This window comes from Haliotis rufescens, unplaced genomic scaffold, assembly GCF_023055435.1.
Source record: "Haliotis rufescens isolate VD_foot unplaced genomic scaffold, xgHalRufe1.0.p SCAF_126, whole genome shotgun sequence".
NCBI classification, from domain to species: domain Eukaryota; kingdom Metazoa; phylum Mollusca; class Gastropoda; order Lepetellida; family Haliotidae; genus Haliotis; species Haliotis rufescens.
In genome coordinates, this window is record NW_025963809.1 from 294,460 (window position 1) to 315,215 (window position 20,756).

General features: G+C 43.5%; 2 protein-coding genes across 2 annotated transcripts; both read right to left on the minus strand.

Moving 5' to 3' along the window:
• Window positions 1-9,234: 9,234 nt before the first annotated feature.
• Window positions 9,235-16,943, minus strand: LOC124121989 (mu-type opioid receptor-like). The gene is made up of 2 exons (XM_048394004.1): window positions 16,625-16,943; window positions 9,235-10,115 (listed from the first exon to the last, which is right to left on the minus strand). Exons 1-2 carry the CDS (start codon window positions 16,941-16,943, stop codon window positions 9,235-9,237), a joined length of 1,200 nt encoding a protein of 399 aa, XP_048249961.1.
• Window positions 16,944-17,230: 287 nt separating this feature from the next.
• LOC124121991 (mu-type opioid receptor-like) lies at window positions 17,231-18,145 on the minus strand. Its single transcript, XM_046485131.2, has one exon. It carries the CDS (start codon window positions 18,143-18,145, stop codon window positions 17,231-17,233), a length of 915 nt encoding a protein of 304 aa, XP_046341087.2.
• Window positions 18,146-20,756: the final 2,611 nt, after the last annotated feature.

Genomic DNA, 20,756 nt, shown 5'->3' on the forward strand with positions numbered 1-20,756 from the left:
CCCACTTACTGTCACATTTGTACCCTGAACAAGGCAATCTTTTTCACTTCCAGAATTGCTTGGTTTCCGAGGTTTTGAACCCAAGTTCGAAGAGCTTCCTGCTTCTCAACTGAATGAGAGACTGAGGTTCTTTTATTCCGAAGTCAGAAATGCGGAGGGAGATCTTTACTCAAAATCGAGTTTTGTTGGGTTGCGTGCTGCCATACACAGGCACATCAGGGGACCGCCATTTGAGCGCAGCATAAACATTATCTAAGACCGGGAATTTCACACTGCAAACAATGTTTTTCTGTCCATGATAAAAAAACTAAAGCGCGATGGCCTTGACCAGGCAACACATCATGCTGCTATCCCCGAGAATGATTTAAAAAAAATTCGTGAAAGTTTGGATACGGAAACTCCTTCCGGCTTGCTTCGTAAAGTGTGGTTCGACCTTACACTCGGTTTCGCTCGTCATGGTAAAGAAAACCAAAGGGAATTAACTGCATCTTCCTTTCGTGTATCCACCGATGAACAGAGGTTCGAGTTTATTGAAATGACACACTCCGAAGTCACAAAAAATCACAGGGGGGACCTCAAAGACTCAAATGGGCCCAACAAACGCATTTATGCAACATCGGACCAATTCTGTCCTGTACTTTCATTAAAAAAATACATGTCTCTCCTCAATCCCAACAATGGAGCTTTTTACCAGGCTCCCAAGAGACGAGTCCACGTCGACGACACCGAATGGTACACCACGAGGCCAGTTGGTGTAAATGTCATTGGCAACATGATGAAAGAAATTTCTACCAACGCTGGTCTCAAAGTGTATACAAACCATTGTCTTCGGGCAACTGCTGTTACTTTGCTGTCAAACGCAGGCATTGAAAATCGCGAGATTTGCAAAATTACCGGCCACAAAACCGATGAATCGTTGAAGTCGTATTCCATTGACTCGAGCTCGGCTCAAAAACGACATTATTCGAACATTCTTCAGGGACAGCAGCAGCTCGCTAACGAACGTAATTTGGTACCTGTCCAAGATACAAATATCCTGCCACTGTCCACTGCTCCCGTGAATAACTTCCAGGTTAATTCTTCTGCTAATTCCCATGGTCTCTTTCACATATGTAACTCCACTGTGACAGTAAACAACTTTTTCCATCCCAGCTAAGCTGCATGTCTAAAATCTCGCACATGTTTGACCTCTCTTGTCAATACCTCAGCGAGTTGACACTTTCTTGTATAGGGGCCAAACAGTATGTACGGCTTTTCTAATTTTGATTATTTGTATTTTATAGATACGCATAACTACAAATTACAAGTAAGATGAGGAACTGTGATAAAGAATTGAATTTGTGATATTTCCTGTTGTTTGTTTATTTTCTGAGAAATGGGCTTGAACATGTGGCCACCCCTTTCGTAAAATGAACCATCATTATTGGAGTACCTCGAAACCGTTGATCGGTTTCGCGGCACCCCATATCATGCATCCTTTCGAAGGTGAGCACGAGGAGACGTATTGCGAACGACAGTTTTGTTGTGTCATGCGCTCAGTAAATTAGTTCCTCCTAAATATCGATTTAATTAACGTTCATGTTACAATGTCGATAAATATTTCGTTTTGTAAGATTTGCGTGATGTTATGCTGAATGGATGTACGGAAATTTTTCATTACGGCGTCGTGTTCAAATGAAATTTCCGTACATCCATTCAGCATAACATCACGCAAATCTTACAAAACGAAATATTTATCTCCTAAATGAACCGAAACAATCCACAGTCAATGCTTATAATTAAATTCGACAACGTAAAACATGTTTTATCTACAACAGTTTAACCAAAAACAGTTGTATTTATCAAAACAGACCAAAAATGACGAGATTGATAAACATTCCAGGTGTAGGAATACATATTGTGGCGTGACATGAATCAGGTGATCGTTTAATTTATGCACATAACTTGACGCGCCTTCACAGTCATTAGCCAATCAACGGAGAGTAGGATCAAAACCATGTTCATTGGACCTGTCAATTAAGGCAAGATGCGAAAAGAACTGCAACAGTCAGACTGAAGAAATATGTCCGGGAGAAGGCGGCTGTTTCAAATAATAATATGGTCAGTTACCTTCCCTGATTACGGTAAAACACGGTAGGAAAAATGCTAGTCAGAAATGAAACCGAAGACATGAAAGTTGAACCGAGGCGAGCAGAAAAAAATAGGCCAGCGAGCCTGCACGTTTGCGGTTTCATTCATCCCCGGTTTCAAAGGACTGTTTGGACAATGAACATGCATGAAAGTCGCTAAATGTCTTGTGCATGGCGATAAACGTGAGCAGAAAGTGAATTCCCTCGACTGCAATATTGGGATTCCCCGACATTCCGAAGTAATAAAAGTAGTGCGCCTCGGTGGGCGTGGCTTAATTTTTTACATTCATTGGGAAATGAATGCAATAAAACGTGACCAGTTCGGCTGATCAAATCACAGCAATTTCAATGAACACAACGAAAATTTAATTATTCAAACTTACTTAAAATTAGAATGTATAAGACTAACCCAAAACAAACAATATTTAACTTATGAGAAAAGCCTAAAATTACATCCCTACTTATACCTTATTAACAGCAAAATTTAAATATAATATTTGCCTACCTGGTAAACTGTATCTTTGTTTCCGTTTAGAATGGCTGACACAACAAGAGATATCCAAGTTTGAAATACTTCCTTAAGATGAATAGGCTTCACCATGGACACTTTTCTGTGGAACTACGCACTAACGACGGCCAATTCTAGACCAACTCTTCTTTTGTTGGCATCCGATCGGAGATCCATAGCCACCTGAGATTTCCGGGAAAATTACCAATCAAAACATTATGAAAAACTATGACGAGAACCTTTAACTGAGGACTGGTAGATGAGATAAAAGTGGCTTCCTGTGCACTTGCACAGCTTCACCTCATAAACGTAGAAAGTCCAAACACTGTGGTAAAAGGTGACTATGCTTGTCGTAAAAGGCGACTAACGGAATCGGGTGGTCAGGCTCGCTGACTTGGTTGATGCATGTCATCAATCCAAATTGCATGGATCGACGCTCATGATATCAATCACTGGATTGTCTGGTCCAGACTCGATTATTTTCAGACCGCCGTCATATAGCTGGAATATTGCTGAGTGCGGCGTTAAACAACAAACCAACCAATCCAAACACTGTTAACGCTTCTCAGTCATTACTCAATCCTGAATACTGCCTCTTTGTATATGTATGAGACAAGTCAAGACATGTTATTTTGGTAAATCTGTGACACTGTCCAGAGCGTGAGAGCATCAGATTTTATGTAGGCTTCTATAGAATGAAACTGTTGTTGACTCTTCAATAACAATTCGTTCTGTAAGGTGGAATGGTGAGTGAGTGAGTTGGATTTAACGCCGCTTTTAACAGTATTCTAGTTACATCGCGGCGTGTCAGCTTAATGTGGGAGGAAAGCCCTAAGTGATGCAGGTCTCAAACGTTTACCACTTCGGTGAAACCCACGAGCACGGGTATGGTGCTGACAAACCTAGATACATAATCAGGGCGAACCGGGATTCGAACCCACAATCATCGGTTTCTAGTGTGTCCAAGGGACGCAACTCTGCATAGCGACGACTTAGACGACTGGGCCAGCCGTGTTACGATATACAGCACGTCTGGACGGACTACTACGTGTTGTAGTGTGACTTTTGCAAACAAGCTTCAAAACAAAAGAATAAATGTTACCTATGCAACCATCACAACTAAGTCGGTGATTGGAGGTACGTCACGCCGAAGACCCGGGTTCGATTCCGACAGCCTATTGGGTTTTGTTTACTGATTAGTGGACGTTGTAGAAAATAATTATACGTTTGTGCTGTTTTATGTTTTAACTTCTAATTAGCATGTGTTGCATGACGACATAAAAGCGATACATGTCTAGGGGACCCGTGTCATAAGAGGCGACTAACGGTATTTATCACATATTTGTATGAAAAATTGTGTTGATTTGCAAAAGGTTACGATAAAAGTAAGTGAAATATCAAAATATTGAAAAACAGACACCCTGTCCCTTATGGGCCATCGTAGCACAGTGTTGTTATACTATTGGGTTATCTAATTTCTTCATACGTATTTGGGGGGCACGGGTGGCCCAATCGTCTAAGGCGCCGCGATTCGCTGTGCAGAGTTGCGTCCCTTTGGCACGCTAGAAACCTATGATTGTGGGTTCGAATCCCGGTTCGCCCCGATTATGTTTCTAGGTTTGTCAGCACCATACCCGTGCTCGTGGGTTTCACTGAAGTGGTTAACGTCTAAGACCTGCATCACTTCGGGCTTTCCTCCCACATTCAGCTGACATGCCTTGATATAACTGGAAAACTGTTAAAAGCGGCGTTAAACCCAACTAACTCACTCATACGTATTTGTACGCAAGCAACTCAAAAGTAAATGGGTCATGGTGACATACAAATACGCAGCTTGCCTGAAGGTCTGGAGAAGTATCAATGCATTAACATCTTTACAGATACCTCCCCTTCTTTCCCTCGTTCCGTTACCCCAAGCATTATTGGAAACCACCATGCCTAGTGAACTACCACACAAGCACGTCGCACATTCAAATATGCACGCACTCGCGTTATAGTGAAGCAGTATGGTAGCATTGACACATTCAATGAAATCAAGCTCTAGATGCTAATCTGTTTACAGTTCAAAGACAAATTTAACCATACTTAGGGAAGTGAACAGGATTCATGTGTGTGGCATTTAACAAATAAAGAGAACATTTTGCAAGATAACTGGACGCCAATCTTCATTCAATTCAGATGTGAATCAAAGTTCTAGGGAACATTCGCTACACGATTGCTGATCCGGCATTAAACAATATTCCCTCAATCTCTACTAAGACATAGTTATGTATAATTTTGTGACATACTAAACAATACAAATAAAAAACATGTTATTATTAAAAAAATATATTTTTTTGCAGTGTATCTGTGGTGCAATATGTGATTTACACTAGGGCAGGGACGAGTCCAAATTTACTACCCGGGTACCCCCACCCGTATTACCCGACCCTACCCGGGTACCCACCCCCCTATTACCCCATCCTACCCGGGTACCCACCCCCTATTACCCCATCCTACCCGGGTACCCACCCCCTATTACCCCATCCTACCCGGGTACCCACCCCCCTATTACCCAATCCTACCCGGGTACCCACCCCCTATTACCCCATCCTACCCGGGTACCCAACCCCCTATTACCCCATCCTACCCGGGTACCCACCCCCTATTACCCCATCCTACCCGGGTACCCACCCCCTATTACCCCATCCTACCCGGGTACCCACCCCCCTATTACCCCATCCTACCCGGGTACCCACCCCCTATTACCCCATCCTACCCGGGTACCCACCCCCCTATTACCCCATCCTACCCGGGTACCCACCCCCCTATTACCCAATCCTACCCGGGTACCCACCCCCTATTACCCCATCCTACCCGGGTACCCAACCCCCTATTACCCCATCCTACCCGGGTACCCACCCCCTATTACCCCATCCTACCCGGGTACCCACCCCCTATTACCCCATCCTACCCGGGTACCCACCCCCTATTACCCCATCCTACCCGGGTACCCGACCCCTATTACCCCATCCTACCCGGGCACCCACTGTCGGTCTCAGGAGATGTCTCAAAATGTCTGATTGGCAACATTTTTAGCATAACCCTGGCAAAACATATTTAGATACATGTATTAAACAATCTAGTCATTCATACACTGAAGTTGAATTAAGTTATATCGTTATTCAACCATATGAAAAATCAGAAGGAATGGGTGCATAGTCAGAAAGAAATGCGAACACTAGTGACTTGTAGTGTAACCATAGAGTTCTAGATAATTTTTGTCATTAAACAATAGATCACGTGACTAACCACGGGTTTTCATATATGCCATTTGTCAGACATGCCTGTTGTCAGACATACCAGTCGTCAGACATGCCTGTTGTCAGACATACCAGTTGCAAATAATGGGGAACACGGTATTGGTGGAAATAGTCCGTTTTATTGCTGACACAAAACATAATGTATACACGTCATAAAACTAAATATTGTGGCGTTAAACAACAAACTAACCAATTTAAACAAACAATAAAACCACTCAGATCATACAATTGAAAATACCCAGAAACAAACCCCATAACAAGTATTGAGGATTAACGTAAGTAGTGATCAGTCTAACAGGTAAATAGAAACAAACCACTCAGATCATACAATTGAAAATACCCAGAAACAAACCCCATAACAAGTATTGAGGATTAACGTAAGTAGTGATCAGTCTAACAGGTAAATAGAAACAAACCACTCAGATCATACAATTGAAAATACCCAGAAACAAACCCCATAACAAGTATTGAGGATTAACGTAAGTAATGATCAGTCTAACAGGTACATAGAAACACACCAGCAGCAGTGAGGACAACCTGTCAGTTCGCATACACAGATTGACGAGATTTAAATACAGAGACGGTATTACACTCTTCAAAAAAAGAAACGCACAGGTAGTATGAGGTTCACTGAACCTGACTTCACCAGAAATCCGGTATATAAATTGGATATATGTTATTGGAAAATCTTGGTGGCCTGATATTCGACAAACGGTGCCTCAAAACGCAGCCATTGTCCAATTGCAATGTCTTAAACGGCATTGTTTTCACACTTGTTAAAAAATGTCATGGAGGAAAACAGTAAAGTAAAATGCACGTGCAAGTTATGGCATTCGTAATCCGTGGTAGTTGCAATAAAAAAAGGCAAGCATGCCCTGGGGGTCGGGAAAAACCGCGGGGCCTTCGCCCCCTTGGTTTTTCCCTCTCCCCAGGGCATGCTCTGTCTACCAAAACCGAGGGAAAGTGTTTTCTCCAATAGATATTAGCCACCAATATATATATAATCTAAAACTGTCTTCCATAGAAGATAATGCAACTGTATTACCATTGAAACTGGTCATCCGTTCTCTTTACACTCAGGACACGAGTTATTACCGTTTGCAAACTGAAAAAGTTAGGAGAAAAGATTTCGCACGATACATAGAATATCACTCCCGAATGCCCTGATATCAAATATGTCAACATATGTCAAGAGGTTAGATATACTCGGGAAACCTTAAAAAGTATCCACCAGTTGAAGGTAAAAATTATCACATACTAGACGCCAGTGGATACCAGACGATGGTTGCGGCAGGTTTGGACCAGTCGTTTAAGGCGCTGCAATTCATTGTGTAGAGTTGCTTCCCTTACACGCGCCAGAAACCTATGATGGTGGGTTCGAATGTCAGGTTCGCCCTGATGTTTCTAGGTTTGCCATTATCATGCTCATACAGTGTGGTAAAACCTGCATCATTTCTGGCTTTCACTCAACATTACGCTGCCACGTCGACTCAACTGATGTCAGCGTCAAACGCCAAGCAAACACAATAGCATAAATTAGCCACTAGCCACACACAAAAGTAGATACTAGCAACAAGGATACACTAGCAACAATACTAAATTACCGATCAGCGGATAATGGCCACAGGTGGATACTTGCCTTTAGTATGAACCGATATATTCCAGCGAATAATTAATGTGCTGGAGTAAACTAGTCATTAGTATGTACTAACCAAGGGTTCATACTAAACACATGAAGACTGACTGAATGACTGAGTATGGTTTTACGCCGCTTTTAGCAATATTCCAGCAATATCACGGCGGGGGGCACCAGACATGGGCTTCACACATTGTACCCATGTCGGGAATCGAACCCGGGTCTTCGGCGTGACGAGCGAACGCTTTAACCACTCGGCTACCCGACCGCCCCAAACACATGAAGAAACAAGACATCAACATACACAGGATTCCAGTTTATATCAGTCATCAGCAGTTACCAGTTACACACTAGTAGCTAAACAATACAAAGTAATAATATTTGTTGAACACCAGTAGTTAGTTAACACAAATACGTATCAGACATCAGTATAATACGTCACTAGTAGTAACCAGACACCAGTACGCAAAAACAACAGTAATTACTGGACACCAGTACGCAAAAACAACAGTAATTACTGGACACCAGTACGCAAAAACAACAGTAATTACTAGACACCAGTACGCAAAAACAACAGTAATTACTGTCACCAGTACGCAAAAACAACAGTAATAACTGGACACCAGTACGCAAAAACAACAGTAGTTACTGGACACCAGTACGCAAAAACAACAGTAAATAACTGGACACCAGTACGCAAAAACAACAGTAAATAACTGGACACCCGTACGCAAAAACAACAGTAATTACTGGACACCAGTACGCAAACCAACAGTGATTACTGGACACCAGTACGCAAAAACAACAGTAATTACTGGACCCAAACACAGATGGGGTTCTACTGCAAGTAAGTGTTTCTGTAGAGGTAGGTCTTCAGTCTGCTCCGGAAGCTGCTCAGGTCTGGGAGACTTCTGATGTCAAGTGGTAGGCTGTTCCACAACATTGAAGCTGCTCGTGCAAAGCAGCGATCACCAAATCTGGTTGTTCGTGACGTGGGTATACACAGTAAGTTTTGATTACCTGAACCAGATTGCGTCTAGGTTCATACTCACAAACCATGTTCTTGTCATATGCTGGTGCAAGACCTTGTCTTGCTTTGAAGATCAATGTGAGGACCTTGTACTTGATACGGTCCACCACCTTGAGCCAGTGAAGGTCCTTTAATATTGGTGTCATGTGATCTCGTCGTTTCGTCTTTGTGACTAGCCGTGCAGCGCAGTTCTGGGTGCGCTGGAGCTTTGCTAAGAGATGTTGTGGTAGGCCAAGAGGGAAAGCATTATAATAGTCAAGATGTGAACTTACACATGCCTGTACTGATGTTGCAGCGGTCTTTGTGGTAATGAACGTACGGATCTGGCTGATGTTTCTCATGTTGGCCTAGGCCTTCTGGCACACTTTGTTTACGTGGGACTCAGCACTCAGAGAAGAGTCAAACACAACTCCAAGATTCCGTGCCTCCTTTCTTGGTTTGATGACATGTCCTCCGATTTCAAGCGCTGGAAGTGAGAATTTGTTCCTCGACAGTTTGTTGCTGAATACAAGGAATTCCGATTTATCACTGTTTAACTGGAGATAAGCCACAAGTAGGGGTAAACCACCAATAGGTACTAGATGTCACTGTGTTTCACAATGATGGTCAACAAAGGCGTTCCCAGTAGTTTAGACAATGGCATCTTGTCCCTGCTGTGTGGGACCTACGCGGTTTTGACAGGAGTTGCAGCATATAGCCTTCGCCGTCTCTCTGAAAGGTTTGTACAGCTTGAGGTAAAGAAACAGCTTGATGATGTAATAGGAAGAGTTAACTGCCCAGATAACTGTCTTGACGCCTTGCATCTGAACCTTGGCGGACATGATGATAAAGACGGGGATGAAGGTGAGGAAGTAGATGATGGTGATGATGTGGATCATCTGAGACAGCTTCACTTTATTCATGTTGTTTGGACCCATGCTGGACATGGTAGGACATTTCATGAAGGACCGAATTCTCAGGTAGCAAGTCGCTGCAGTGCAAATAGGGATGATCACTATGTTGAGAACCAGGAGGAGATAGAACCAACAGTTGGAGGGCGTTATATCCATGTACGGGATATCTGAACGTGAGTTGAGGTCAACTGTGTAGAATGACGGCACAACATGGTACAGGCTGCTGATCGCAATGTTGATGGCCCAGGAACAAGCCATGAAGGCAAAGACCCGTTTCCATGTCACCAAGCGCTTATACTGCTGCTGCCTGCATATAGCTAGGTACAGGTTTACTGAAAGGGCGCTTACGCTGTGAGATACCACGCCACTGAGACTAAACAGAGCAAGTCGAAGATATATGTTAAGTTGAACCATTCGAGGACCAACAGCAAACAATAATACGACAATCTGTGAAACACTTTCCTGAATGACGTCAGCTACAGCATGGTTTATCATGAGAGCTCCAGAGAATCCTCTCATGTTAGGGGTTCTGGCAATGATGAAGATGATGACGATGTTTCCAATAATGCCCCATGCGTTGACTAATCCAGTTATCGCCGTCGTTATTATTGCCGTGCCTGTGAACAATACAGTTGCATTATCATTGTCCATCATGAAGCTTCTGAACGAAAGGAATACCAACAAATGTCACGCTCAAACACGGGACAGTTTTCAGGATTGATGTTGCCAGCCTCCATAGACATGGCCGTAACAAGTAGGTGCCTTTGTCGAGAGGACAACTTTGTGCCGTATCATTTTATACACATTATATTTCTTGCGAGTTTCTCCTGAGACTTAACTGCAAGTAAAAAAAAGATTATAAGCAACATTTAGGAAATTGGACATAACAAAGAGGAGAGAGAGAGAGACACACACAGACACATAAACAGTGTGAAAGAATTATCTAAATCTCCATATCTTATATGGTTACCCCTAACCGTTGTGATGTCTGGGTTCCTATGGGATGGAAGCCTATATTTGAAGGGGTTCGAGTCTAAGGTGTCTGCGAACAATGTCAGACGCTGGTTACCACTAGGCCAAAGTCCCTATCTTTACGGGTGTTCCACTCTCAAGGAGTCTTGGAACGAAGACAGAGGTTTCGCAGCGTCAATTTCGTCACATAACAACTTACAGGACTTTCAGGCCAACCAAAGTGGTAGATGTATCATGTTTCTATCCATGAACTGTGTCAATATATCACGGGTCAAACACGCCATGCCCCCACAGTTTGCTTAACAGAAGTTTTAGTTAAATCGAAAGGTGTTCATCATCTGAGCCGGGTCACGCAACCCGTATGCAACGCGTCCGCAACGCGTCCGCCACGCGTGCGACACCCATGTGCAACCCATGTGCAGCGCGTTGAACACGGGTGTGCACACTGTTTGCCGCTCGCGTGCAACGCGTGACACGCTCATTTTGACTGAAGGAGGACTCATGTTTAGCTGAAATTGGAAGTAGAAACAAGGAGAGCAATTAATTTATTATTAGGATGTCACACCATTAATATTAATATTTGTTTTGGGGTGATTGCGAAATGATATTGAGCAGGGGAATATGCACATGTATTATTGATTAATATCATCTGTGTTCATTTCATGGAAACTGATATTTTGTTATGTTCCTAGTTTAGAGAGAGCGCCAGGGGTGTGGTCAACTTTTTACGACCTGCGTCACTGAGCCTTCTCCCTACGCCAGCTTCAAATTAAACGGATTTCTCGTCCAAACCCCGAAATCCATGTACAATGACGGCCAAAAGGAACTTCACCACTTTACAAATGAAACTGCAACAATTATAAAACACAAGTACAAACTTAATTAATGAAATGTATTGTGAAACTGTGAGTACGTTATGTCATTGTGGTAGCATCCGTCGTTACGGCAAAGGTCAAAGCGACTGTCCAAGTCTTAATGTAATCTCACACACACGCTATATAAGCGCAATAATCATGGACGCGACGTTAAACCCCATTTCACCTCAACTCAATTAATGTAATCTGTTTTATGTGTAACGTGGCTGATGAGGTGGCATTGTATTCACAGCAAACATCATTGGTTTGTCACTTAAATAGTTTCCTAAGGATCAGTTGTCTTGGGCAGACTTACTTGCTGGTGTGCCACTCTGATCCTGATGCAATAATGATCTCGTTACGAGTGAGTGAGTGAGTGAGTTGGGTTTAACGCCGCTTTTAACAGTATTCCAGTTATATCACGGCGTGTCAGCTTAATGTGGGAGGAAAGCACGAAGTGATGGAGGTCTCAGACGTTTACCACTTCGGTGAAACCCACGAGCACGGGTGTGGTGCTGACAAACCTAGAAACATAATCGGGGCGAACCGGGATTCGAACCCACAATCATAGGTTTCTGGCGTGCCCAAGGGACAAAACTCTGCACAGCGAATCGCGGCGCCTCAGACGACTGGGCCAATCCGTGCCCCCTGCTGAGATCGAGATTGATTTGCAAAAGGTTACGATAAAAGTAAGTGAAATATCAAAATATTGAAAAACAGACTCCCTGTCCCTTATGGGCCATCGTAGCACAGTGTTGTTATACTATTGGGTTATCTAATTTCTTCATACGTATTTGGGGGGCACGGGTGGCCCAATCGTCTAAGGCGCCGCGATTCGCTGTGCAGAGTTGCGTCCCTTTGGCACGCTAGAAACCTATGATTGTGGGTTTGAATCCCGGTTCGCCCCGATTATGTTTCTAGGTTTGTCAGCACCATACCCGTGCTCGTGGGTTTCACTGAAGTGGTTAACGTCTAAGACCTGCATCACTTCGGGCTTTCCTCCCACATTCAGCTGACATGCCTTGATATAACTGGAAAACTGTTAAAAGCGGCGTTAAACCCAACTAACTCACTCATACGTATTTGTACGCAAGCAACTCAAAAGTAAATGGGTCATGGTGACATACAAATACGCAGCTTGCCTGAAGGTCTGGAGAAGTATCAATGCATTAACATCTTTACAGATACCTCCCCTTCTTTCCCTCGTTCCGTTACCCCAAGCATTATTGGAAACCACCATGCCTAGTGAACTACCACACAAGCACGTCGCACATTCAAATATGCACGCACTCGCGTTATAGTGAAGCAGTATGGTAGCATTGACACATTCAATGAAATCAAGCTCTAGATGCTAATCTGTTTACAGTTCAAAGACAAATTTAACCATACTTAGGGAAGTGAACAGGATTCATGTGTGTGGCATTTAACAAATAAAGAGAACATTTTGCAAGATAACTGGACGCCAATCTTCATTCAATTCAGATGTGAATCAAAGTTCTAGGGAACATTCGCTACACGATTGCTGATCCGGCATTAAACAATACTCCCTCAATCTCTACTAAGACATAGTTATGTATAATTTTGTGACATACTAAACAATACAAATAAAAAACATGTTATTATTAAAAATATATATTTTTTTGCAGTGTATCTGTGGTGCAATATGTGATTTACACTAGGGCAGGGACGAGTCCAAATTTACTACCCGGGTACCCCCACCCGTATTACCCGACCCTACCCGGGTACCCACCCCCCTATTACCCCATCCTACCCGGGTACCCAACCCCCTATTACCCCATCCTACCCGGGTACCCACCCCCTATTACCCCATCCTACCCGGGTACCCACCCCCCTATTACCCCATCCTACCCGGGTACCCACCCCCTATTACCCCATCCTACCCGGGTACCCACCCCCCTATTACCCCATCCTACCCGGGTACCCACCCCCTATTACCCCATCCTACCCGGGTACCCACCCCCTATTACTTCATCCTACCCGGGTACCCACCCCCCTATTACCCCATCCTACCCGGGTACCCACCCCCTATTACCCCATCCTACCCGGGTACCCACCCCCCTATTACCCCATCCTACCCGGGTACCCACCCCCCTATTACCCCATCCTACCCGGGTACCCACCCCCTATTACCCCATCCTACCCGGGTACCCACCCCCTATTACTTCATCCTACCCGGGTACCCACCCCCCTATTACCCCATCCTACCCGGGTACCCACCCCCTATTACCCCATCCTACCCGGGTACCCACCCCCTATTACCCCATCCTACCCGGGTACCCGACCCCTATTACCCCATCCTACCCGGGCACCCACTGTCGGTCTCAGGAGATGTCTCAAAATGTCTGATTGGGAACATTTTTAGCATAGCCCTGGCAAAACGTATTTAGATACATGTATTAAACAATCTGGTCATTCATGCACTGAAGTTGAATTAAGTTATATCGTTATTCAACCATATGAAAAATCAGAAGGAATGGGTGCATAGTCAGAAAGAAATGCGAACATTAGTGACTTGTAGTGTAACCATAGAGTTCTAGATAATTTTTGTCATTAAACAATAGATCACGTGACTAACCACGGGTTTTCTTATATGCCATTTGTCAGACATGCCTGTTGTCAGACATACCAGTCGTCAGACATGCCTGTTGTCAGACATACCAGTTGCAAATAATGGGGAACACGGTATTGGTGGAAATAGTCCGTTTTATTGCTGACACAAAACATAATGTATACACGTCATAAAACTAAATATTGTGGCGTTAAACAACAAACCAACCAATTTAAACAAACAATAAAACCACTCAGATCATACAATTGAAAATACCCAGAAACAAACCTCATAACAAGTATTGAGGATTAACGTAAGTAGTGATCAGTCTAACAGGTAAATAGAAACAAACCACTCAGATCATACAATTGAAAATACCCAGAAACAAACCCCATAACAAGTATTGAGGATTAACGTAAGTAGTGATCAGTCTAACAGGTAAATAGAAACAAACCACTCAGATCATACAATTGAAAATACCCAGAAACAAACCCCATAACAAGTATTGAGGATTAACGTAAGTAATGATCAGTCTAACAGGTACATAGAAACACACCAGCAGCAGTGAGGACAACCTGTCCGTTCGCATACACAGATTGACGAGATTTAAATACAGAGACGGTATTACACTCTTCAAAAAAAGAAACGCACAGGTAGTATGAGGTTCACTGAACCTGACTTCACCAGAAATCCGGTATATAAATTGGATATATGTTAATTGGAAAATCTTGGTGGCCTGATATTCGACAAACGGTGCGTCAAAACGCAGCCATTGTCCAATTGCAATGTCTTAAACGGCATTGTTTTCACACTTGTTAAAAAATGTCATGGAGGAAAACAGTAAAGTAAAATGCACGTGCAAGTTATGGCATTCGTAATCCGTGGTAGTTGCAATAAAAAAAGGCAAGCATGCCCTGGGGGTCGGGAAAAACCGCGGGGCCTTCGCCCCCTTGGTTTTTCCCTCTCCCCAGGGCATGCTCTGTCTACCAAAACCGAGGGAAAGTGTTTTCTCCAATAGATATTAGCCACCAATATATATATAATCTAAAACTGTCTTCCATAGAAGATAATGCAACTGTATTGCCATTGAAACTGGTCATCCGTTCTCTTTACACTCAGGACACGAGTTATTACCGTTTGCAAACTGAAAAAGTTAGGAGAAAAGATTTCGCACGATACATAGAATATCACTCCCGAATGCTCTGATATCAAATATGTCAACATATGTCAAGAGGTTAGATATACTCGGGAAACCTTAAAAAGTATCCACCAGTTGAAGGTATAAATTATCACATACTAGACGCCAGTGGATACCAGACGATGGTTGCGGCAGGTTTGGACCAGTCGTTTAAGGCGCTGCAATTCATTGTGTAGAGTTGCTTCCCTTACACGCGCCAGAAACCTATGATGGTGGGTTCGAATGTCAGGTTCGCCCTGATGTTTCTAGGTTTGCCATTATCATGCTCATACAGTGTGGTAAAACCTGCATCATTTCTGGCTTTCACTCAACATTACGCTGCCACGTCGACTCAACTGATGTCAGCGTCAAACGCCAAGCAAACACAATAGCATAAATTAGCCACTAGCCACACACAAAAGTAGATACTAGCAACAAGGATACACTAGCAACAATACTAAATTACCGATCAGCGGATAATGGCCACAGGTGGATACTTGCCTTTAGTATGAACCGATATATTCCAGCGAATAATTAATGTGCTGGAGTAAACTAGTCATTAGTATGTACTAACCAAGGGTTCATACTAAACACATGAAGACTGACTGAATGACTGAGTATGGTTTTACGCCGCTTTTAGCAATATTCCAGCAATATCACGGCGGGGGGCACCAGACATGGGCTTCACACATTGTACCCATGTCGGGAATCGAACCCGGGTCTTCGGCGTGACGAGCGAACGCTTTAACCACTCGGCTACCCGACCGCCCCAAACACATGAAGAAACAAGACATCAACATACACAGGATTCCAGTTTATCTGGTCATCAGCAGTTACCAGTTACACACTAGTAGCTAAACAATACAAAGTAATAATATTTGTTGAACACCAGTAGTTAGTTAACACAAATACGTATCAGACATCAGTATAATACGTCACTAGTAGTAACCAGACACCAGTACGCAAAAACAACAGTAATTACTGGACACCAGTACGCAAAAACAACAGTAATTACTGGACACCAGTACGCAAAAACAACAGTAATTACTGGACACCAGTACGCAAAAACAACAGTGATTACTGGACACCAGTACGCAAAAACAACAGTAGTTACTGGACACCAGTACGCAAAAGCAACAGTAATATCTGGACACCAGTACGCAAAAACAACAGTAATTACTGGACACCAGTACGCAAATAACATTAATTACTGGACACCAGTACGCAAAAACAACAGTAATTACTGGTCACCAGTACACAAAAACAACAGTAATTACTAGACACCAGTACGCAAAAACAACAGTAATTACTGGACATCAGTACGCAAAAACAACAGTAAATACTGGACCCAAACACAGATGGGGTTCTACTGCAAGTAAGTGTTTCTGTAGAGGTAGGTCTTCAGTTTGACTTCTGATGTCAAGTGGTAGGCTGTTCCACAACATTGAAGCTGCTCGTGCAAAGCAGCGATCACCAAATCTGGTTGTTCGTGACGTGGGTATACACAGTAAGTTTTGATTACCTGAACCAGATTGCGTCTAGGTTCATACTCACAAACCATGTTCTTGTCATATGCTGGTGCAAGACCTTGTCTTGCTTTGAAGATCAATGTGAGGACCTTGTACTTGATACGGTCCACCACCTTGAGCCAGTGAAGGTCCTTTAATATTGGTGTCATGTGATCTCGTCGTTTCGTCTTTGTGACTAGCCGTGCAGCGCAGTTCTGGGTGCGCTGGAGCTTTGCTAAGAGATGTTGTGGTAGGCCAAGAGGGAAAGCATTATAATAGTCAAGATGTGAACTTACACATGCCTGTACTGATGTTGCAGCGGTCTTTGTGGTAATGAACGTACGGATCTGGCTGATGTTTCTCATGTTGGCCTAGGCCTTCTGGCACACTTTGTTTACGTGGGACTCAGCACTCAGAGAAGAGTCAAACACAACTCCAAGATTCCGTGCCTCCTTTCTTGGTTTGATGACATGTCCTCCGATTTCAAGCGCTGGAAGTGAGAATTTGTTCCTCGACAGTTTGTTGCTGAATACAAGGAATTCCGTTTTATCACTGTTTAACTGGAGATAGGCACAAGTAGGGATAAACCACCAATAGGTACTAGATGTCACTGTGTTTCACAATGATGGTCAACAAAGGCGTTCCCAGTAGTTTAGACAATGGCATCTTGTCCCTGCTGTGTGGGACCTAGGCGGTTTTGACAGGAGTTGCAGCATATAGCCTTCGCCGTCTCTCTGAAAGGTTTGTACAGCTTGAGGTAAAGAAACAGCTTGATGATGTAATAGGAAGAGTTAACTGCCCAGATAACTGTCTTGACGCCTTGCATCTGAACCTTGGCGGACATGATGATAAAGACGGGGATGAAGGTGAGGAAGTAGATGATGGTGATGATGTGGATCATCTGAGACAGCTTCACTTTATTCATGTTGTTAGGACCCATGCTGGACATGGTAGGACATTTCATGAAGGACCGAATTCTCAGGTAGCAAGTCGCTGCAGTGCAAATAGGGATGACCACTATGTTGAGAACCAGGAGGAGATAGAACCAACAGTTGGAGGGCGTTATATCCATGTACGGGATATCTGAACGTGAGTTGAGGTCAACTGTGTAGAATGACGGCACAACATGGTACAGGCTGCTGATCGCAATGTTGATGGCCCAGGAACAAGCCATGAAGGCAAAGACCCGTTTCCATGTCACCAAGCGCTTATACTGCTGCTGCCTGCATATAGCTAGGTACAGGTTTACTGAAAGGGCGCTTACGCTGTGAGATACCACGCCACTGAGACTAAACAGAGCAAGTCGAAGATATATGTTAAGTTGAACCATTCGAGGACCAACAGCAAACAATAATACGACAATCTGTGAAACACTTTCCTGAATGACGTCAGCTACAGCATGGTTTATCATGAGAGCTCCAGAGAATCCTCTCATGTTAGGGGTTCTGGCAATGATGAAGATGATGACGATGTTTCCAATAATGCCCCATGCGTTGACTAATCCAGTTATCGCCGTCGTTATTATTGCCGTGCCTGTGAACAATACAGTTGCATTATCACTGTCCATCATGAAGCTTCTGAACGAAAGGACTACCAACAAATGTCACGCTCAAACACGGGACAGTTTTCAGGATTGATGTTGCCAGCCTCCATAGACATGGCCGTAACAAGTAGGTGCCTTTGTCGAGAGGACAACTTTGTGCCGTATCATTTTATACACATTATATTTCTTGCGAGTTTCTCCTGAGACTTAACTGCAAGTAAAAAAAAGATTATAAGCAACATTTAGGAAATTGGACATAACAAAGAGGAGAGAGAGAGAGACACACACAGACACATAAACAGTGTGAAAGAATTATCTAAATCTCCATATCTTATATGGTTACCCCAAACCGTTGTGATGTCTGGGTTCCTATGGGATGGAAGCCTATATTTGAAGGGGTTCGAGTCTATGGTGTCTGTGAACAATGTCAGACGCTGGTTACCACTAGGCCAAAGTCCCTATCTTTACGGGTGTTCCACTCTCAAGGAGTCTTGGAACGAAGACAGAGGTTTCGCAGCGTCAATTTCGTCACATAACAACTTACAGGACGTGCAGGCTAACCAAAGTGGTAGATGTATCATGTTTCTATCCATGAACTGTGTCAATATATCACGGGTCAAACACGCCATGCCCCCACAGTTTGCTTAACAGAAGTTTTAGTTAAATCGAAAGGTGTTCATCATCTGAGCCGGGTCACGCAACCCGTATGCAACGCGTCCGCAACGCGTCCGCCACGCGTGCGACACCCATGTGTAACCCATGTGCAGCGCGTTGAACACGGGTGTGCACACTGTTTGCCGCTCGCGTGCAACGCGTGACACGCTCATTTTGACTGAAGGAGGACTCATGTTTAGCTGAAATTGGAAGTAGAAACAAGGAGAGCAATTTATTTATTATTAGGATGTCACACCATTAATATTAATATTTGTTTTGGGGTGATTGCGAAATGATATTGAGCAGGGGAATATGCACATGTATTATTGATTAATATCATCTGTGTTCATTTCATGGAAACTGATATTTTGTTATGTTCCTAGTTTAGAGAGAGCGCCAGGGGTGTGGTCAACTTTTTACGACCTGCGTCACTGAGCCTTCTCCCTACGCCAGCTTCAAATTAAACGGATTTCTCGTCCAAACCCCGAAATCAATGTACAATGACGACCAAAAGGAACTTCACCACTTTACAAATGAAACTGCAACAATTATAAAACACAAGTACAAACTTAATTAATGAAATGTATTGTGAAACTGTGAGTACGTTATGTCATTGTGGTAGCATCCGTCGTTACGGCAAAGGTCAAAGCGACTGTCCAAGTCTTAATGTAATCTCACACACACGCTATATAAGCGCAATAATCATGGACGCGACGTTAAACCCCCATTTCACCTCAACTCAATTAATGTAATCTGTTTTATGTGTAACGTGGCTGATGAGGTGGCATTGTATTCACAGCAAACATCATTGGTTTGTCACTTAAATAGTTTCCTAAGGATCAGTTGTCTTGGGCAGACTTACTTGCTGGTGTGCCACTCTGATCCTGATGCAATAATGATCTCGTTACGAGTGAGTGAGTGAGTGAGTTGGGTTTAACGCCGCTTTTAACAGTATTCCAGTTATATCACGGCGTGTCAGCTTAATGTGGGAGGAAAGCCCGAAGTGATGCAGGTCTCAGACGTTTACCACTTCGGTGAAACCCACGAGCACGGGTGTGGTGCTGACAAACCTAGAAACATAATCGGGGCGAACCGGGATTCGAACCCACAATCATAGGTTTCTGGCGTGCCTAAGGGACGCAACTCTGCACAGCGAATCGCGGCGCCTTAGACGACTGGGCCACCCGTGCCGACCCCCCCCCCCCCCCCCCCCCCCCCCCCTTCCCCGCCCCCCCCCCCCCCCCCCCCGTTACGAGTGAAGGTGAAGTGAGGGGGCACACCTAAAATCAACTCGCACAATTAAAATGGATTACACAACAATCTGACCAAAGTTAAGAATGATTTATTACACACAATACTGGCTTAAATGATAACAACCATGGGGCATTATGGGGTGATTATGAAATGATATTGAGCAGGGGAATATGCACATGTATTATTGATTAATATGACACTTGAATGACGGTTGTATTATTTTGTCAAATATTGTTGTTGTGTGATTGTTGTTTACACGGAAATGTTGACCATCAAATAAACTAGGCTTGAAATGTACCACATTCCATGTGATAAACAGTGTGTAACTTTAGCAGGGTTTATTGAGACCTGCTCAGCGGCCGATATGCCTCCCCAAGTCCGTCAGTATAAATTCCTAAATGAGAATTGATATATTCCGAAATTGTATTACCGTATTCGACGTCAAAAGCGCCCCGCTCTAATCAGCACCCACGGCGATATTTGCTAATATATTGGCTAGTGAACAATCCCTATGAGCACCCCTTCTGATTGATAAATGTATACAAGTCTATTTTTTCGTGCATAATAAGTTTGTTTTATGCACCCTGAATTAATGGCAAATAAGTTCTGGAAAAAAATATATCTGTCATATATAAACGTTTCAGGCTGTCAGCATAAACCATGAAATTTACGATCTTTCATCTCCCTTCATCTCCAAAATAATATTCTAATAAGAGCCCCCTATTTC

Bases quoted from the DNA above. Each gene is read 5' to 3' on its own strand.
- LOC124121991 (XM_046485131.2), bottom strand. From the start codon at position 18,145: ATGGACAGTGATAATGCAACTGTATTGTTCACAGGCACGGCAATAATA.
- LOC124121989 (XM_048394004.1), bottom strand. From the start codon at position 16,943: ATGAGAAACATCAGCCAGATCCGTACGTTCATTACCACAAAGACCGCT. The intron at 10,116-16,624 runs GTGAGTATGAAC...TATTGTTCACAG, and splicing joins ATATGACAAGAACATGGTTT to GCACGGCAATAATAACGACG.